We start from the raw sequence: 16,833 nt of genomic DNA, 5'->3' as shown, positions 1-16,833 counted from the left end.
TGGGGGAAGTCTTGCCCCAAAGGGCAGAAGTCCTGCCACCACCCCGCATAACACCTGGTGCTGAAAGAACTTTTAGTTTGGGCCCTCGGCCCACTATCACTGAAACAGAGGCTGACAATATGTGACATGTCCCATGATATATTTGTATCCTACTCTTCAGATAGAGTAGCTCAGAGCAACCTCTATACAGATATAAGGTAATCTCATATCCTATTTGCAATATAAGAATGCTGACTAAGAATAATATCTTAGAGGGTCATAATAAGGATTCCAAGATACATACTGTATATACTCAATTATAAGTTGACCTCATATATACGCCGAGGGCAGGTTTTGGGGCCAAAATTATGGATTTTTATATGACCATGGGTAAGTCAGGGGTAAAATTTAGGGGCATGTAATGAAGGAAGCGAAGGAAAACAATGCCAAAGAACTTACAAAATTTCAGCAGTCATAACTATTTGTGGTCACACTAAAGGCTGGATAGTTGAGGGAGTAAAGGGGGGTCAGTGCTTCCAGAGCAGGTTAAACTCTTGCCTTTTATCAGGGAATGGGTGGATGTATATGTTTATATGAATTAAAGTACAGTATTTACATTGACCCGTGCATACGTCGACTCAGTTTTTTGGGTCAATTTAGACATATACGTGAGTATATACAGTAGGTTAGGAACACTGAATACTTCAAATAAACCATTCAAATTATTGAGAGCTGACACACACATTACATCTGGATTTTTATGCAAGGGAAAAGAACAGACTTTCATATTCAAGTCCACATTAGCCTCCATTAGAAGGGAGATGAGAACACCCATAGAATAGATGCTTAAGAAGGTTATAAATCAGTGAAGTGAAAAAAGCAATGCGGCTAGGTCATGCTGACCACACAAGAGTATACAGAGTAGAATTATAACTGCAGACAGAAAATAGCGGACAAGAAAGTCAGTCAAATCTCTATGCCTGCATACTTGCAAAACAAACAAACAAAATCCAGAATAAAAATCAGCTTTGCTATAGAAACCATATCTGCAGATGCCATACCTGATTTTAGTATCAGGTTGTCAAGTTTTTATAATAGATGTGAACTTCTAGTCAGTAAACTCAACTAAAGGGCTTTGAAAATACTTGCCAGACAGGGTGATACACAAGTCAATTAAATTGACATGTTTGCACATAAAAGCTGGCCCACTGCGCTGACTTCAGAAAGAATAAGAAAGTAAAGGGGTGTCACACTGAGAATGGAGCATGCTTGTTTTCTGCTGCTCCAGACACTAGGACACAGAACAATGGATGCAAGCTACAGGAAAAGAGGATCCACCTCAACATTAGAAGGAACTTCCTGACAGTAAGAGCTTTTTGAGAGTGGAACACACTCCCTCAGAGAGTGGTGGAGTCTCCTTCCCTGGAGGTCTTTAAACAGAGGCTTGATGACCATCTGTCGGGGATTCTTTGATTGTGATTTCCTGCATGGCAGGGGGGTTGGACTGGATGGCCCTTGGGACCTCTTCCAACTCTATGATTCTATGATATGCTGCCTTCAGTGGTTTGCAAACAACTGCAGAGAAGTGAATGGTGCTCATTTCTAAACAGGTACGTATTCATAGGATTACACTTGAAATCTTACCCTGCAAATATTTTCTTATTCACTTGAGATTTCTACAATGACACAAATAGTATTAGGAAATGGTAGTTCCCTCATCAGAGCAAGATATTTGGGACTGGGAGAGTTGCCCTTGCCCTGACTCAAAGGCCAGCATGAACAAACAACATAAAATCTGAAAAAAATCTGAATGGAAGCATCCAATTTAAATACCTATGTATAAAAAACTTCATCTACATTAATAGGAGTGAAATTTGCTAACAAAGATGTTTAATTTTAGAAGGTGAGAGCCATGTGTAGATAGCCAGATTCTTGTCTCAAAGAGGATCTCGTCTTAGTCCAGAAAAACATGGAAAAGTGGCACAATTCATCCAGAATTTTTTCTCTTCATTCAACACAACAAGAGGCTACAGAATGGCTGAATTCTTGACATCTGGTAACTTTCATACATATAGGAATGCTAAGGCCTAAATCCAATGGCTTATTTCAACCAGAGTACACTCCACTGATCAAGGAGAACTTGGTAGACCAACTCTTACGTATATTCCATTAATACAACAGGTTTACTTTAGCTGGTGCTTGCAATCAGATTTAGGCCTCAGCACTGAATTGGGAGCCATATGAAATTGCCATCCAGCCATTTTTAAGTATCACTTAGCAAGATACCCTTCAAGTAGCTGTCTATTGTGTTTAATTCTAAATCACAGGGGCCATGCAGACTACACTTTACCCCGGATCAGAAATCGATTCTTTCATGTGAAGTTCATATTGGCCCCGAATCTCCCACAAGTGAATCAGAGGCATACACAAGTGTTTTGTGTCAAATACCCCTTAGAATGGGTCATTTGCAACTGGGAAAAAAACCGTCTCTTTTGAAAAAACCCAGGTTCTGCTGAATATGAACTTGCCCCCGATCATGCATTTTGGGGTTGAAAACGGGTCCAAGGGCAGATCATAACCTGCACTGACCCAAATGCCCACAACACACACACACACACACACACACACACACACAGAGTGGAGGTTTTTAAATTTGACAAAATGTGCGCATTCTGGCGCCTGGTTCTTTTAAAAAAAGGAGGGGGAAGCACAGTTCCGATGCCCCAATGAGTGCTGGAAACGTCACCTATGACGATCGCGGAACTGAAATTTGATTGACAGCCAGGCGCCTTCAATTTCTCCAAGAGGGCATTTGGGTTAAAATACCCCTGATTGGTAGTCAGCACTTGCTTCCGGAGGGATTTGGGGAGGGAGAAACCGAAGCTTCCCAGTTCCTTCCAGTGCAAAAGTGCCAGTGCGAATGGGGCCACAGTTTCCTTTCATGGTGATGTTGTAACACAGCTTGGCAATTTAAAGGGTTAGGTTGCTTCAAGAGAATCTCAGATATTACTAGAATTGCTGTAGACTTGTGCACACACCTTTCAGTTCTGCCTTCAGCCACCACGATTACACTGATTTCCTACAAATTAGCATTGGCTTGGTTGAAACATGTATGCCTTCTAACTCTTATTTCCCTGAACTTCCATGAAGCAGAAAATCTATCAGTTATTTAAAAGTTGTTCAAAATGTAATCTTATTTTGTAATCATGTATCAGCCATCCTAAGTGAACAGGATCAACTGAGAAAATAAATCACATCTGTGGCATACATTGATACATAGTAGATGAAATGAGCATGATTAATTCAAACATTATAACAGAACATAATCTGAATTTCATTAACATTGCTGATGTACCATGGCATATTAATTCTGGAGTAACTGAATTAAATCTACAATCCTATGCAAAATCACCAATCCTATGTTAGTAAGCACCACTGAATACAGTGGGAATTATTTCCAAGTAAATATGCAAAGGAAAGACTACATGCTTATATTAATTAAAATATGAGCACCAATTATCAGGCAATAAAGAATGATGGTACATGAACACAGAGAGTAAACAAAAAACAAAAAACACCCCATTTTATAACTTGCTTCTTGTCACATCATCTTTGCCACATGTTCTGAACAAGCATCCTCTTGTCATGAAGTTTAGTCATTTAATATGAAAAACAGGTTATCCACAAACTTCCAAAATGTCCATAGGCAAAGGAGAAATGCACTATGGTTCATACTCAAAAACCAGATTAATACTCAAAGACCAGATTAACAACAACTTTCCACAGAGCGTATACAGCCATAGTCCCTAAATTATGAAACAACTTGCTGGAAGAGATCCGTCTCATTACCATCTTAGATGCCTTTAAGAAGGCACTAAAGACAGATCTCTTCCAGGGGGCCTAACCACCTAATCTTCTATGAAAAACCTAAGGAAAATCCTACTTTTGGCTGTAATACTGCATGTTAGATGATGTTTTTATAGTCCTGAATTGTATTTTTAAGTGATGATATTCTACTGTAATCTAGATGTTATTGTGGTTTTATGCTTGTAATCCTGCTTTGATCCATTGGGAGAGGTGGGAAATAGAAATAAAATTTATTATTATTATTATTATCATCATCATCATCATCATCATCATCATCATCTATGCCTCACTGAAATGTTTCTCTTTAGAATTGTCCTCTTCTCTTTATAAAAAGAAACTGAAGAGCAGTTCTCAAAAAATAGTTAATAAAACAGAAAATTTAGTAAAAAAATTGTTTAAATTACCAAAAATTATTTCATACAATAAAATCTAAGAACAAAATAATATTGTTCATCTCAAGAGCACCAAGACAAAATTTTAATTCACATTTCAAGATGGAGGGTGGGAGAAGAGCCGCTCACCTGAAGCTTAAAAAAAATAAGATATTCCTTTGTTCAACTTACCTTGGTTCCTCCCATACTCCACCAGCCAACCGGAAATACGGACAATGTCCTGTAGAACACTCTCAGGGAGGTGTTCTAAGGTGACATCTTCCGGGGTTTCTATTTCTTCATCCAAAGTGATGAGATCCAAAATCAGGATAGGTGGGACTGGTTTAGAGTATCGGGTCATAAGGCTACGAAATTCAGATTCCAGTGAGTCCTTCCCTCTCTCAAACAGTGATTTCTGGTTAAAATAATACATATGAAAAAAATCAGATATGTGTATTACCACTCTGAAGCTGTTGAAATGCAAAGACATAGCTGCATTCTTTGGCTGTGATCTAGAAAAGTGAGCATAACATAGGCACATGTACCAAAATGTGACTACTTCCATCTTAAAAGGTACTCCCACAGGACCAAAGTGCTCTTCCACCTTCAGTATTCAAAGAACAGTTCTGTGATTTCACATGGAAGTTTCTAAAGTAAAGTGATAATGGGACATATGTAGTAATTTTCCCTCTTTAAAAAAAATGCACTTAGGATATCTGTCTCAAAGAGGATTATTAAGAGGAGCGGGAATGTTGCATGCTCCATTTCCTACTGAAAACCCTCTCATGAGAGAGAGAGAGAGAGAGAGAGAGAGAGAGAGAGAGAGAGAGAGAGAGGATTTTACTCAGTTTTTAAAAGCCAAATTGGGGCTTCAGCCAAGGATCCTACTACAAATAAGACACTTAAGGAGTACATACTGTTATGGCTAATGATCTTCAGAGAGCTCACAATGCACTACTAGTTTGGAACCAATGTTACTGTCAATAAATTCAGAAAGCAAGGAAAGCTATGAAGAGAGACAGAATTGTAGTCAGATGGTCAAGGTACATACCACCCTATTAAGTTCTGGGCTGTCCGGATTATTGTCCTGGAAATATTCCACAGCCTTCTGGATTTTAGCCATGCAGCCCAAATATTCTTCCAGTCTCCCCGTAGGACTGCAATGAAAAATATAGCTGGTTCAACAACAAAGCTCCACAGACAGGTAAGTGCTTATGATGAATCTTTGCAAAGCTAACCATTTTCTTTTGCCAGTACACAAGTGGGGAAAGTTTTCTTTCACTGATCAGTTTTAAGTATCGAAGCATGAAAGCATAAGGATAACTGGCACATTCTGCAGCTGACATCTGCAGATGAGGAAGTAAATCAAGGCCCTGAGCAAACAAGCCAGGAAAGCACAGGCTTAGCCCATGCTATATTGGCCCAGCTGCTCATCCAGGTCGGTACTCTGGCTAGCAGATAGTCAGGCAGGTGTTTACATGCCAGTCCCTGCATCAGCCCAAGACCCTCTATAAGCATGCATCCTTACCTTTCTGTGCCATTGCTCCTACTCAGAAGCCCCCCATCACTGCATATGACACAGAAACAGAGCACCAGGCTGCACCCCATATGGCCAGGCATCCCATTCCCACATCACATGTGGTGATGGGGGGCTTCCCAGTAAGAGCAATGGCGCCAAAAGGTAAGGAGTGTGCAGGGCCTTTTAAACAGCTGGTGTTGCCATGGAATTTCTGGGAAATTCCTTGGCAACCTAGGGACATTTTGACCTGCGTTAAGGGCTATTTATCCCCAGGAAATGGCCAGATCCACTGGATCCATGACCAGTCTGCCAGGATCTGGCTGAATCTTGCCTGGGGGTGGGGGTGGTTAGTCTGCATCATCCAAACAGGACAATGTGGGGCTGGAGGGAACATGGCCTTTTTGGCTCATGCAGCAAGCCCCCAAGTCTATGAAAAAGTATGTTACCAATTCTTTTGCATATTTAGTCTCAAAGGTTTTACAAGATCCTTTCACATACTAATATTCCAATCTAACATGGCTATGTCTCTGAATTCTGCAGCTGACAGCAAACATGCAGTCGTTTGAACCTCAGTTGAACCTTAGTTAACATGTTAGAGGCTCTGCTCAACAAGTCTGCCTTGAATTATTTGACGGGATCTAGATTTAGTCACGCTCAGAGCAGATTCAATTAATGAAGTGGGTGTAATTGTAGTCAGGACTAACTTGTTCCATTAATTTTGATGGGTTTGCTCTACATATAACTACATTTGAATCCAGCCTTGAATATGAGTATATGGCAGAGACAGGATTAAAAGGCTAAAGAATATCTACATCTATTTGAAATTCTCAAAGGGAAAAAAGGTAGCAATCACTGGAATGGTAATGAAAATGTCAAGAAAAGGTCATGATTATTTTTAAAATAGATTAATACTTTGCTTTTCTCCCATGTTTCACATTACTTCCAATAACTTTAAAATGCATACTTATTTATTAAAATATTGACATTCCATACTGTATCCTAGGATCCCAGGGCAGAATACAATTGCTATCAATTTAGAGCCATTTAAAATTTAAAATACTAAAAAATAAATTTTAACAAACGTAAAGGATATTAAACAATTTAATATGTTAAAATATGTCTGAAATAAATAGGCCCAAAAGAGCAGCATGAGGCCGTGCCGGCACTGTTTGGACTAGTGCTGCGGCAAACATACGTGCCAGGTCCTCATCCAAGCCGCCAGAAGGAGCAGATTCTATCTGCTCCTCCTTGGACCAGTTTTTGTTGTTATTATTTTGTTATTGGCATGGCCTCAGAGCAGTTTCATGCCACATTTGGGGCATGCGTCATCTAAGCACCATGCCCCAATGCTGCCTGAAGCTGTATCATTTTGCCGTGTGTTTCAGGCCATAGTTGTCAAAAAGCTACATCTTATTTTGGCACTATAATTAAGCACATACTGTATTTGGCCTGTATTTGGAAGCTGCACCAAAGCTGCACTCCAGTGCTTAGGAATGGAGTGCGGCTTTGGCGCGACCTCCGGACTCTTAGGACCCATGCATCATTTAAATAGCATACCTCCAAAGAGACCCGAAGCAGCTTTATTTTGGCAGTCTGTAACAGGCCTTTGTTTCCTTAAGGAAGCTGCGTCACAATTACCAAAACCAGGAACCACGAATCCACAAAACTTCCACCTTATTGAAATTCACCTTCAGTTGATTGGTCAAATCTATTGCAGCATCCAGGCATTGGTTCAACACCTAGACAGACCAAACTGCCTCCAACAAGAAGCAGAGCTAAGCATCATCAGCATATTGATGGCACCCAACCCCCCAAATTCAAATAAACTTACCCAAAAGCTCCAAATAGATAACAAATAACATGGGGAAAGAGGACAGAACCCATGTGGCAACCCATACCTTAATACCCATCCCTATACTGGAGTCAGTCCTGTAGATGGGAGCAGAACCACCATAACACAGTGTAGTAGCTTTTATATATCCCATGTCCAGGGAGGCTCTCTTCAAAGGAGGGCACACTATGTCCTCTTTTAAAGTAGCAAGTACCTCCCATTAGCTGCAACAACTGAAAATGATCTCACAAAACCAGACCAAATCATGCACTAAACACTTCTTCTGATTGCAGTAATTAGGACATCAAATCCTGAGCAAATAGGAGTTCAAAGTGCCTAGCAAATTTGTCAAAGTAAGTAACTAATGATTCTGCTTCTGGTCTACCTGTGTCTAACCATGCAGAGTGGAGGATTTAATATTAGAGGCAAAGTGTAACTATTTTTGCTAAGCATCACTGTCACACAATAGGCCAAACAGAGCCCTTATTAACCTTTGATCATATGCATTCCATTATTTACACAACCTGCACTCTATATAGAACAATACAAGCTATTAAAAGCTAATTAGTAAATAAGCAAATATAGTAAATAGCAGGCCACTTAAAAAAACACAGCAACAATCAGGATTGTAGATTATAAAAGTGTTATTCAAGAAGAGCTTTGCCTTTCCCTCCCAAAACTTAACACTAAGATCCTCTGTGTCACCTCACATTCTAAACTTGTGAGTCAACTGTAAAAGCCCTGCTTCTATCTGTTGGCATGCCTGGTTCAATAATAAAGATAATTCCAACTTTGTTATAAGCATACCTTTTCTGAATTTCTGTAATTCATTCAGAATTAAAATTAATAGGATTCTACAGAGTAGAAAAAGAGAGTGGCAAACGGAACACTGCTAGAACAGATCTCTCTCTTAGACTGGATAGTTGGGGGTTGCATTCAATGGCCTATGAGGCTCCTTCCAATTCTATGATCTTGAAAGTCCTGAATATCAACTCACCCTTCCTTTATTATCTTCTCTGTGTCTTTTGCTACATGGTAGTAACTTATAACATGGTCCAAGCAGAAAAGTGTCTTCTCAACATTCTCCTGCAGGCGCTGGAGATTTTCAGTCTGCTTGTGGACAGGGATAATTGAATTCTCCAGCTTCATCAGACGACTTTCAAAAGATGACAAGATGGAAACCTAAATAACAAAGCCACAGAAAGACTTGGTGTAATGGAACCATTTCTTTCAGCACAGTCTACTGGACTGTTAATTCAGCTTCATCAACTGAAACACAACTGAGACTTAATCACCTATTTTATAAAAACAAAATACAACCTTACCATGTTTTTGGTGAGTTGATCACTTTTTTCTAAACTCTCTCTAATAAAAAATAGTGTTTCTTCTTCCTGTCAGTGCAAATGGGGAAAAAAAATCAATGTGTGTCATGAAATGATCATGTAAGTTCCCAGTAAATGTTTAACCCTTTCATAGTACAAACCCTGCCCCTGCTCCACCCCAGGATACAGAGATTTTTTTTCTTTTCTCCCTTCTAATAAATATTCTCTGGTATAATTTCAGGATTGGTGTAGTTCCTAGCCCCTTTCCTGTGAATGTCAGGAGAACATGGAAGTATTATGTGGGTCCATAACATTTCCAGATGTGTTCCAGGGAAGCCCAAGTCCTTGCCCTAATGCCAATGGAATAACCTTTCCAATGTCTGTACTAGGGAGACATTCATTTGTGTACCTGCTTTTCAGCCTATGGAAAGGAAATTCTCCACAGTCCACCAGGGGTCAGAATTATATGGCCCTCCAGATGTTGCTGGGCTGCAACTCCTAGTATCTCTAGCCAAAATAGCCACTAGTGGAGAATACCGGGAGTTGCAGTCCAACAACATCTGGAGATTGTCATTCCCAATCACTCTCTTAAGGAATATAGAATCACTCCCTCAGTTTTGTATGCATATTTTAATGAAAAGGTATTTTAAAATCTGCTTTACAAGTAAATTTGTACCAGTGTGGTAAAGCATTTTGAATATTTTTTATTTATTTATTTATTTATTGAATTTATACCCCGTTCTTCAGCCAAAAGGCTATCATGGTACTGTAATAATATTTTTTGGTTTAGACCCTTTGTGCAATATTATTAATAAATTGCTTTATAAGTAAACCTGTTTTACTTATACTAATGTAATAAATGGTAAGTGTGGTGGTATTTTCTATAGGTACTCAGGAAGGGGGTTCAAAAAGCCCACATTTGGGCACTCCCAACGCACAGAAACATATATGCAGATTTTTTCTGATTTTTAAATACTGATATGAAGGTAACGTGACAATTTCTATGGTACTTCCTGTTTAATAATCCCTAGGAAGGAATACTATATTTTGCAGTGTGCTAAAACAAAATAAAACGCTAATTGCTTTCTTATTGAAGTACTAGAATCCTTAATAAATTCTCAGAATTCCTTGTGTTCGACTCCTCTGTTTGTTCCCAGTATTCAGTGTTGCTAGATCATGTTGGTTCTCCCATTACAACATTGCAATTGTTTTTTACAACAATGCAGCTGTTTATCTCAAGATTTTTATTATTAGGAATTGTTACATATGTATGATTTATACTTATTAACAATAAACTAATTTAAAAACATACAAACTAGATTTATTACCAAGCAACTTCTTTCCATCTTGACTAGAGAAAAGACCCAAATGGATCCAGTAGCAGAACTGTGGTACCCTACATGCTCTAAATACCTTAATACAAAGCATTTGTAGAGCAAAGCATTTGTAGAGCAAAGCATTTGCAAAGCAAAGAGACCTCTCTGGGAATTACTTTTCATTATAGGGATGAGCATCATGCAGTTCCCCAAATGTTGCTGGACCAACTCCCAATATTTCTCATTGTTTGGCTATGCTTGCTAGGGCTGAGAGCTGCAGTTCAATAACACTAGATCCCTGCTCTACAGTCTGTTTCAAATGCACATACTTATTTCAAACTACTTCAGAACACTAAAGCAAAGTTAACCTTTACATGAAATGTCTGGAAAGAATAAGGATAATTGAATGAGGGGAATGTTCAGACTTCTGTCAAGGGAATTTGGGGTACTTCCCAACACTTCAGTACATCAGTGAGGGTTTGTGACTTTTATATCTAGTCTTCCTCCTGTGACTAGGAAAATTAATAGGTGAAGATTTTTCCCATCACATATACAGCCATGAAAAGTTTTGTGCGCTGTGGTTCCAAGTGTCAAACAAGTGGTTTACATGGTTCATATGTGGCAGGCTCACATAACAGGCCCCCTCTGGGAAAAAATGAGGACCACACTGCAACACACAGGACTCCTTGGAGGAAGCCCAGTGAGTACACTCCCCTAAAGTCTGCACAGGACTCCAGATTTCTTTCCTTTGTGACTTCTGAGACAGTACATAAATGAAGAAAGGGAACACCTCCCCCCTCCCCATGGACACTAAGGGTTGGCTGGTTTAAACCAGGTTGGTTTAAACCATTGTTAAACCAAATAACTTTAAAACAAACAAACAAACAATTCTGTTTTTAAGGTTGATAATTCATATATACATTTTAAAGCCTGGCTATTACTACTATTTTTCAATCTATATTAGTCCTATATTGGTGTGTTGTTGTTAACTGTCCTCAGGTTGACCTCAAGTCATGTCAACCCTGTGGATGAGCTTTTCCAAGACCCCCTGTCCTCCATTGCTTTGCTTAGGTCCTGTAAATTCAGGTCCATGACTTCCCTAATTGAATCTATCCATCTGGCATGCAATCTTTCTTTCTTTCTACTGCCCTCTACTACTATTCCTAGCATTATCATCTTTTCTAGTGACTCATGCCTTCTCATGATGTGGCCAAAGTACAACAGCTTCCATTTGATCCTCTCAGGGAGATTGCAGTCTTGATTTGTTCAAGGGCCCATTTGCTTGTCTTTCCTGGCTGTCCACAGTACCCTCAGCACTTTTCTCTAGCACCACATCTCAAATGAATTGATTTTCTTTTTATCTGCCTTTTTCACTGTCCAGCTCTCACATCCGGACATGGTGATGGGAATGTGATGGATTCTACTATCATCACTTTAGTGCTCAGTTGTGTTTTTCTTACTCTTTAGGGCCTTGTCTATCTATTTCAGTGGTTCCCAACCTGTGGGTCGGGACCACTTTGGGGGTCGAATGACCCTTTCATGGGGGTCGCCTAAGACCATTGGAAAACACCTATTTAATTACAGTTATGAAGTAGCAACGAAAATAATTTCGTGGGTTTGGGTCGCCACAACAAGAGGAACTGTATTAAAGGGTCGTGACATTAGGAAGGTTGGGAACCACTGATCTATTTCATTGATGCCCTTCCCATTCGTAGTCTTCTGACTTCTTGACTGCAGTCTCCATTCTGATCAATGTTTGATCCAAGGTGAGGGATTCTTTAAACTATTTCAATTCCCACATTGTCTAGACCAAGGGTTCCCAGCCGGTGCTTCGAGGAGCCTTTAGGGCTCTGTGTCCACTTCCCAGACGCTCCAGGAAAATGAAAGAAATAATAATTGAATGAAATTAAAGAGTAAGAATACATTCTTATAGATACTCCTAAACACCATTAAATTGTAAGACATGGGGTATGCGTAGGCCTCTTAGGGGCTCTGCCATAGCAATAAGGGCTCCGCGAGTCAAAAAGGTTGATCCAGACTGAATTTATGCAGCAAATCTGTGGTGATTATTTTCTTGTTTTCTTTATCATAGAATCCTAGAAACCGCAAGGGCCATCGAGTCCAGCCCCATTCTGCCATGCAGGAACTCCCAATCAAAGCATCCCCAACAAATGGCCATCCTGCCTCTGCTTAAAGCCTCCACCACACTCTGGGGTTATGTTCAGCAGTAAGCCTGCCTTTGCACTTTCTCCCTGGACCTTCCTCAGCAATTCTTCCAATTCTAGGATTATGGTATTATCCTCAGACTGTTGATGTTCCTTCCTCTATATTCCCTCCTCCTCAGTCTAGAGCACTTCTCTTGGTATGACATTTCCTGCGTACAATTTGAACAGACAGGTGTTCATATACTACACCTAGGCAGCGGAGCCAGTGTGGCATAGTGACTGGGAGTGCCGGACTAGGACTCAGAAGACGAGGGTTCGAATCCTGCCTCGGCCATGTAAACCCACCAGGTGGGCAGCTTTAGGCAATATAAGTCACACTCTCTCAGCCTCTGGGGATGGCCAGGGAAAACCCCTTCTGGAGAAGCCTTGCCAAGAAAACTGACAGGTTGGCCATTGTTAAACAGAGGCTGGAGGGCTAATGGTTCATGACATTTTAGAATGGTATAGTGGGGCAGGGGAGGGAAGTAATAGAATGTATTTTAATATATGTTGTACAGTGCATTTTACTTGATATTGTAAGCTGCTTCAATCCTGCAGGAGAGGCGGCATATACATATATTATTATTATTATTATTATCTGTCACATTTGATTGAGAGTTCCTGCATGGCAGAAGGGGATGGACTGGAGGGCCCTTGAGGGGTATCTTCCCATTCTATGGTTCTATGATTCTTAGTGGGAAATGGCTTGTTTCCAGGCAACAACGAAATACTGTAAACGTATATAGGTATACTAGGTGGTAAACAGTGGCCTTCTTTGGGGTGTTTCCTGGAGTTGCAACTCCCAGCATCCCCAACCCAGAGCGCCAGTGGTTGGGGGACTATGGAATCTGCAGTCCCAGGCTCCTCCTCCTCCTCCTCCATCCGCCCCAGAGCCCAGCCCCACCTGCTTGAGCTTCTCTTCTATCTCCCTCCTCCGGGCCGAAGCCTCCTCCGTGGGGATCATGTCTGCAATGGGACAGACCCTGCCGATGCTGAACCAGCCAAGGCCCCTGTCAACACAGCCACCTTCACTTCCGCCTCACTCCCCGCCCTTTCCGGCCCCGGACGGCCGCCATCTTGAGAGTGGCGGCCAAGGCTCCTCCGCCTTTGGATGGAAGTGCACATACCGAGCATGCGCCAAGCTCTAGCGCTCGCCAGGAGCGGGGAGAGCAAGTCGTACTGCGCATGTCAGAAGTCCTCCTGAGATTAAGAGAGAGATGAAGGAGTGTGAGTTTCAAAGCTTGGCCCTATTAGGAGATGCCTTTAGCGCCACCTAGTGTAGAAATCGAGCAGGGCGGTGAAAACCTAGGAATTGGGGCAGAGCATAATAATAATAATAATACTTTGTTGTGTGACTTCAAGCCATTTCCAACTTGTGGCGATCCATTTATGGGTTTTTATTGGAAAGTTTCTTCCAGCGAGGGGGTTGCTATTGCCATCCTCTGAGGCTGAGAGCGTGTGACTTATTGCCCAAGGTCATGGCCAAGGAGGGATTCGAACCCCAGTCTCCAGGGTCATAGTCCAACATTCAAAATGCTATGCTCTAGGTGCTAATAGAGTCATCCCTGAGGGGGCATCTACACTGCAGCAGAAATAATGCAGTTTGGCACCACTTTTAACTGCCACGGCTCCATCATAAGGAATCCTGAGATTTCTGAGGCACCAGCGCTTTATCATTTATTTATTCTTTTGCTTATTTGTCTGTCCTGAGTCCAACTCATGGAGACCCCATAGATGAGAAATCTCCAAGACTGCCTATTTTCCACTGCTGTGTGTGTTGTGTATAAATTCATACCCATGATCTCTTTAATAGAGTCCATCCACCTGGCATGCAGCCTCCCTCTCTTTCTGCCACCTTCTAACTTTCCTTGCATTATTGTCTTTTCTAATGAGTCGTGCCTTTTCATGATAAAACCAAAGTATGACAGCCTAGATTTAATCATCTTGGCTTCCAGGGAGATTTCCAGCTTGATCTGCTCTAGGACCCATTTGTTTGTCTTCTTGGCTGTCCACGGGACCCTCAGCACTCTTCCCCAGCACCACATCTCAAATGAATGGATTTTCTTCCTATCTTCTTTCTTAAAAGTCCAGCTCTCACATCCATACATGGTAATAGAGAAAACAATGGCTTGTACAATTCTGACTTTTGTGCACAGTTGTATGTCTTTGAATTTTAGGATCTTTTCCAGTTCTTTCATACCCACCCCCTATTCCTAATCTTCTTCTGATTTCTCGGCTGCAGTCCCCATTCTGATCATTGTTTGATCCAAGGTATGGGAACTCTTTTATTGTTTCATTTTCCTCATTGTCTAGGTTTAATTTGTGTAAATTCTTCATGTTCATTATTTTTGTTTTCTTTATGTTCAACAGTAAGCCTGCCTTTGTGCTTTCTTCGTTGATCTTCCGTAGTAGTAGTTCCAGGTCTGGGAGGTTTTCAGCTAGTATTATGGTGTCATCTGCATATGCTCCTTTCCCCTGTCTTTACTTCTCCTTCTTCTGAGTCTAATCCTGCTCTTCTATTGTGTTTTCTGCATACAAGTGATGGTGATAATATGCAGCTTTGCCTGAACCCTTTGCCAATTTGGAACTATTCTGTTCTCCCATATTTTGTTCTAACAATAGACTCTTGTCCTAAGTACAGATTTTGTACCGGGACTATAGGATGTGTTCAAATTCCCATATCTTTAAGGTCTTTAATCATAATCTATGTGGTTGAAGACTTTGCTATAGTCTATCAAGCACAATCTGATTTTCTTTTGGAATTCCTTGGTGCACCATTCTATATTTGCAATGTAAAGCTATGTGCAGCCTATTATTATTATTATTCTTAGGAGCTGAACACAGCAATTACTGCATGTGGAGGCTGGAAGAAATCCCTAGATATTATCTCTCTAATTTCAGGAATTTGCATCTGCACACCACCTCAAAAGATTCCCTCTTGATAATTATCCTGTAGCTGTTTTCGTGAGGGGTAGGTGCAGAGATGTTTGGGTGCTTGTGGATGACAAATGTGTTATCAGATTTACGTTTCAAACATTTCATAAGAAAACGTGCTGACTTACCTGCCGTTCACAACAACAACAACAACAACAACAAAAGTATTCTTTTAGAAAACCCAAAACCCTTCTCCAACATGCCTTATCCACTAGGTGTCCCCTATACACCAGGCTTGAGGGGGAAATAGTGAGGGTTGAATGCTCTGTTTGTTTCAACCAAACCTCAGTTCTTGCACTCAGGACATGCATGTCATTTGTAATTTAATTGGGACATTCCTTTCAGGTAGGGGGCCAGCTATTCTTGATGCAACTCAGATAAAAGTAAATACTTTGTCTTGAGTCCTAATCCACTTAGCAAACAGCAGTACACACCACAAAAATGTGCTGGAGAATGGGGAAATACACTGCCTGGCAGGAAATTCGTTGACTTTTTTTCAGCTGGGGACATTACCAGCCATGCAGGCCTCTTTGAATTAAATCAGTTCTCCTCTCACCAGTGAGCTGGTGGGGAGGGCCCTCCTTAATATGGGGATATGCTCTGAGTCTTCAGCCATGCAGGATCTTGCTAATGACTTTTTGCTCCAGATACCAATCACTTATGCAGATGAGAGGTCCCCCAACTGGCTTAGAGATCCAGGGTTGAAAAAGATACCAGAAAGAAAGGTGCCAGGTAGAATAAGGCCTGAGGTAGAGTGACGAAAGTGACTCAGGTGAGAGATCTAGGCTTATGTTTAAAGGGTGGCAACTTGACAGTCATTTAATGTTTGTGTGGGTGAGTGTGAACATCTGATTTTTCATTTTAGCACCAATCTTTCTTGGCAAAAGGAATTTTGCACTACAGTCTTTCCTCTATGGAAAATTAGACAAAGGAATATTCATATACAGTACTTTCCACACCTACAGTGGTATTTAGCAGCCTTTCCAAACTTGGTGCCCTCCATATTTTTGGACTACAGCTCCCATAAGCCCTAGTCAATGATCAGGAATGCCATTTGCTGTGGTCCAAACCATCTCAAATACACCTGGTTTGGAGAGATCTGGTACAGGGCATCCATGATGGACTGTCATGAATAGAAGTATAGAAAAGAGACCATTGGCTGGCTGCATCTTGTACAAGAATGAGAATGAATGTGAAGTCGAAGGCTTTCATAGCCAGCATCCAGAGTTTTTTGTGGGGTTTTCGGGCTATGTGACCATGTTCTAGAAGAGTCTCTTCCTGATGTTTCGCAGGGATGCAGGCAAATGCATTCTCTGAAGATGCCAGCCACAGATGCTGGCGAAACGTCAGGAAGAAACGCTTCTAGAACATGGCCACATAGCCCGAAAAACCCACAAAAAACAGTGAGAATGAATGTTGCACCTCAATTATATAGCTCTTAAATGTGCGTTTGTACCTGGTCACGTTCTGTAAGATTTTATACAATACCA

General features: G+C 40.9%; 1 protein-coding gene across 17 annotated transcripts in view; it reads right to left on the bottom strand.

Moving 5' to 3' along the window:
• Window positions 1-13,493, bottom strand: part of EXOC7 (exocyst complex component 7) — a 52,308-nt gene extending 38,815 nt beyond the window's left edge. For 4 of the 17 annotated variants that reach the window (XM_089535466.1, XM_089535495.1, XM_089535476.1 and 1 more), the window contains exons 1-5: window positions 13,314-13,488; window positions 8,893-8,958; window positions 8,565-8,749; window positions 5,269-5,374; window positions 4,410-4,632 (exon numbers count right to left, since the gene is read on the bottom strand). In XM_089535466.1, the coding sequence (XP_089391592.1) occupies window positions 4,410-4,632; window positions 5,269-5,374; window positions 8,565-8,749; window positions 8,893-8,958; window positions 13,314-13,373 (640 nt within the window). In that variant the 5' untranslated portion in view covers window positions 13,374-13,488. Of the gene's footprint in view, window positions 1-4,409; window positions 4,633-5,268; window positions 5,375-8,564; window positions 8,750-8,892; window positions 8,959-13,313 lie in introns of all 17 variants that reach the window. The other 13 variants (XM_089535544.1, XM_089535535.1, XM_089535561.1 and 10 more) reach the window with 7 other exon arrangements.
• Between the last annotated feature and the right edge of the window lie 3,340 nt (window positions 13,494-16,833).

Source organism: Sceloporus occidentalis, unplaced genomic scaffold, assembly GCF_023333645.1.
Source record: "Sceloporus occidentalis isolate IW3139 unplaced genomic scaffold, rSceOcc1.0.p SCAF_1, whole genome shotgun sequence".
In the NCBI taxonomy this organism is placed as follows: Eukaryota; Metazoa; Chordata; class Lepidosauria; order Squamata; family Phrynosomatidae; genus Sceloporus; species Sceloporus occidentalis.
The sequence above is the reverse complement of the archived record's forward strand: the minus strand, read 5'-3'. Positions and strand labels throughout refer to the sequence as shown.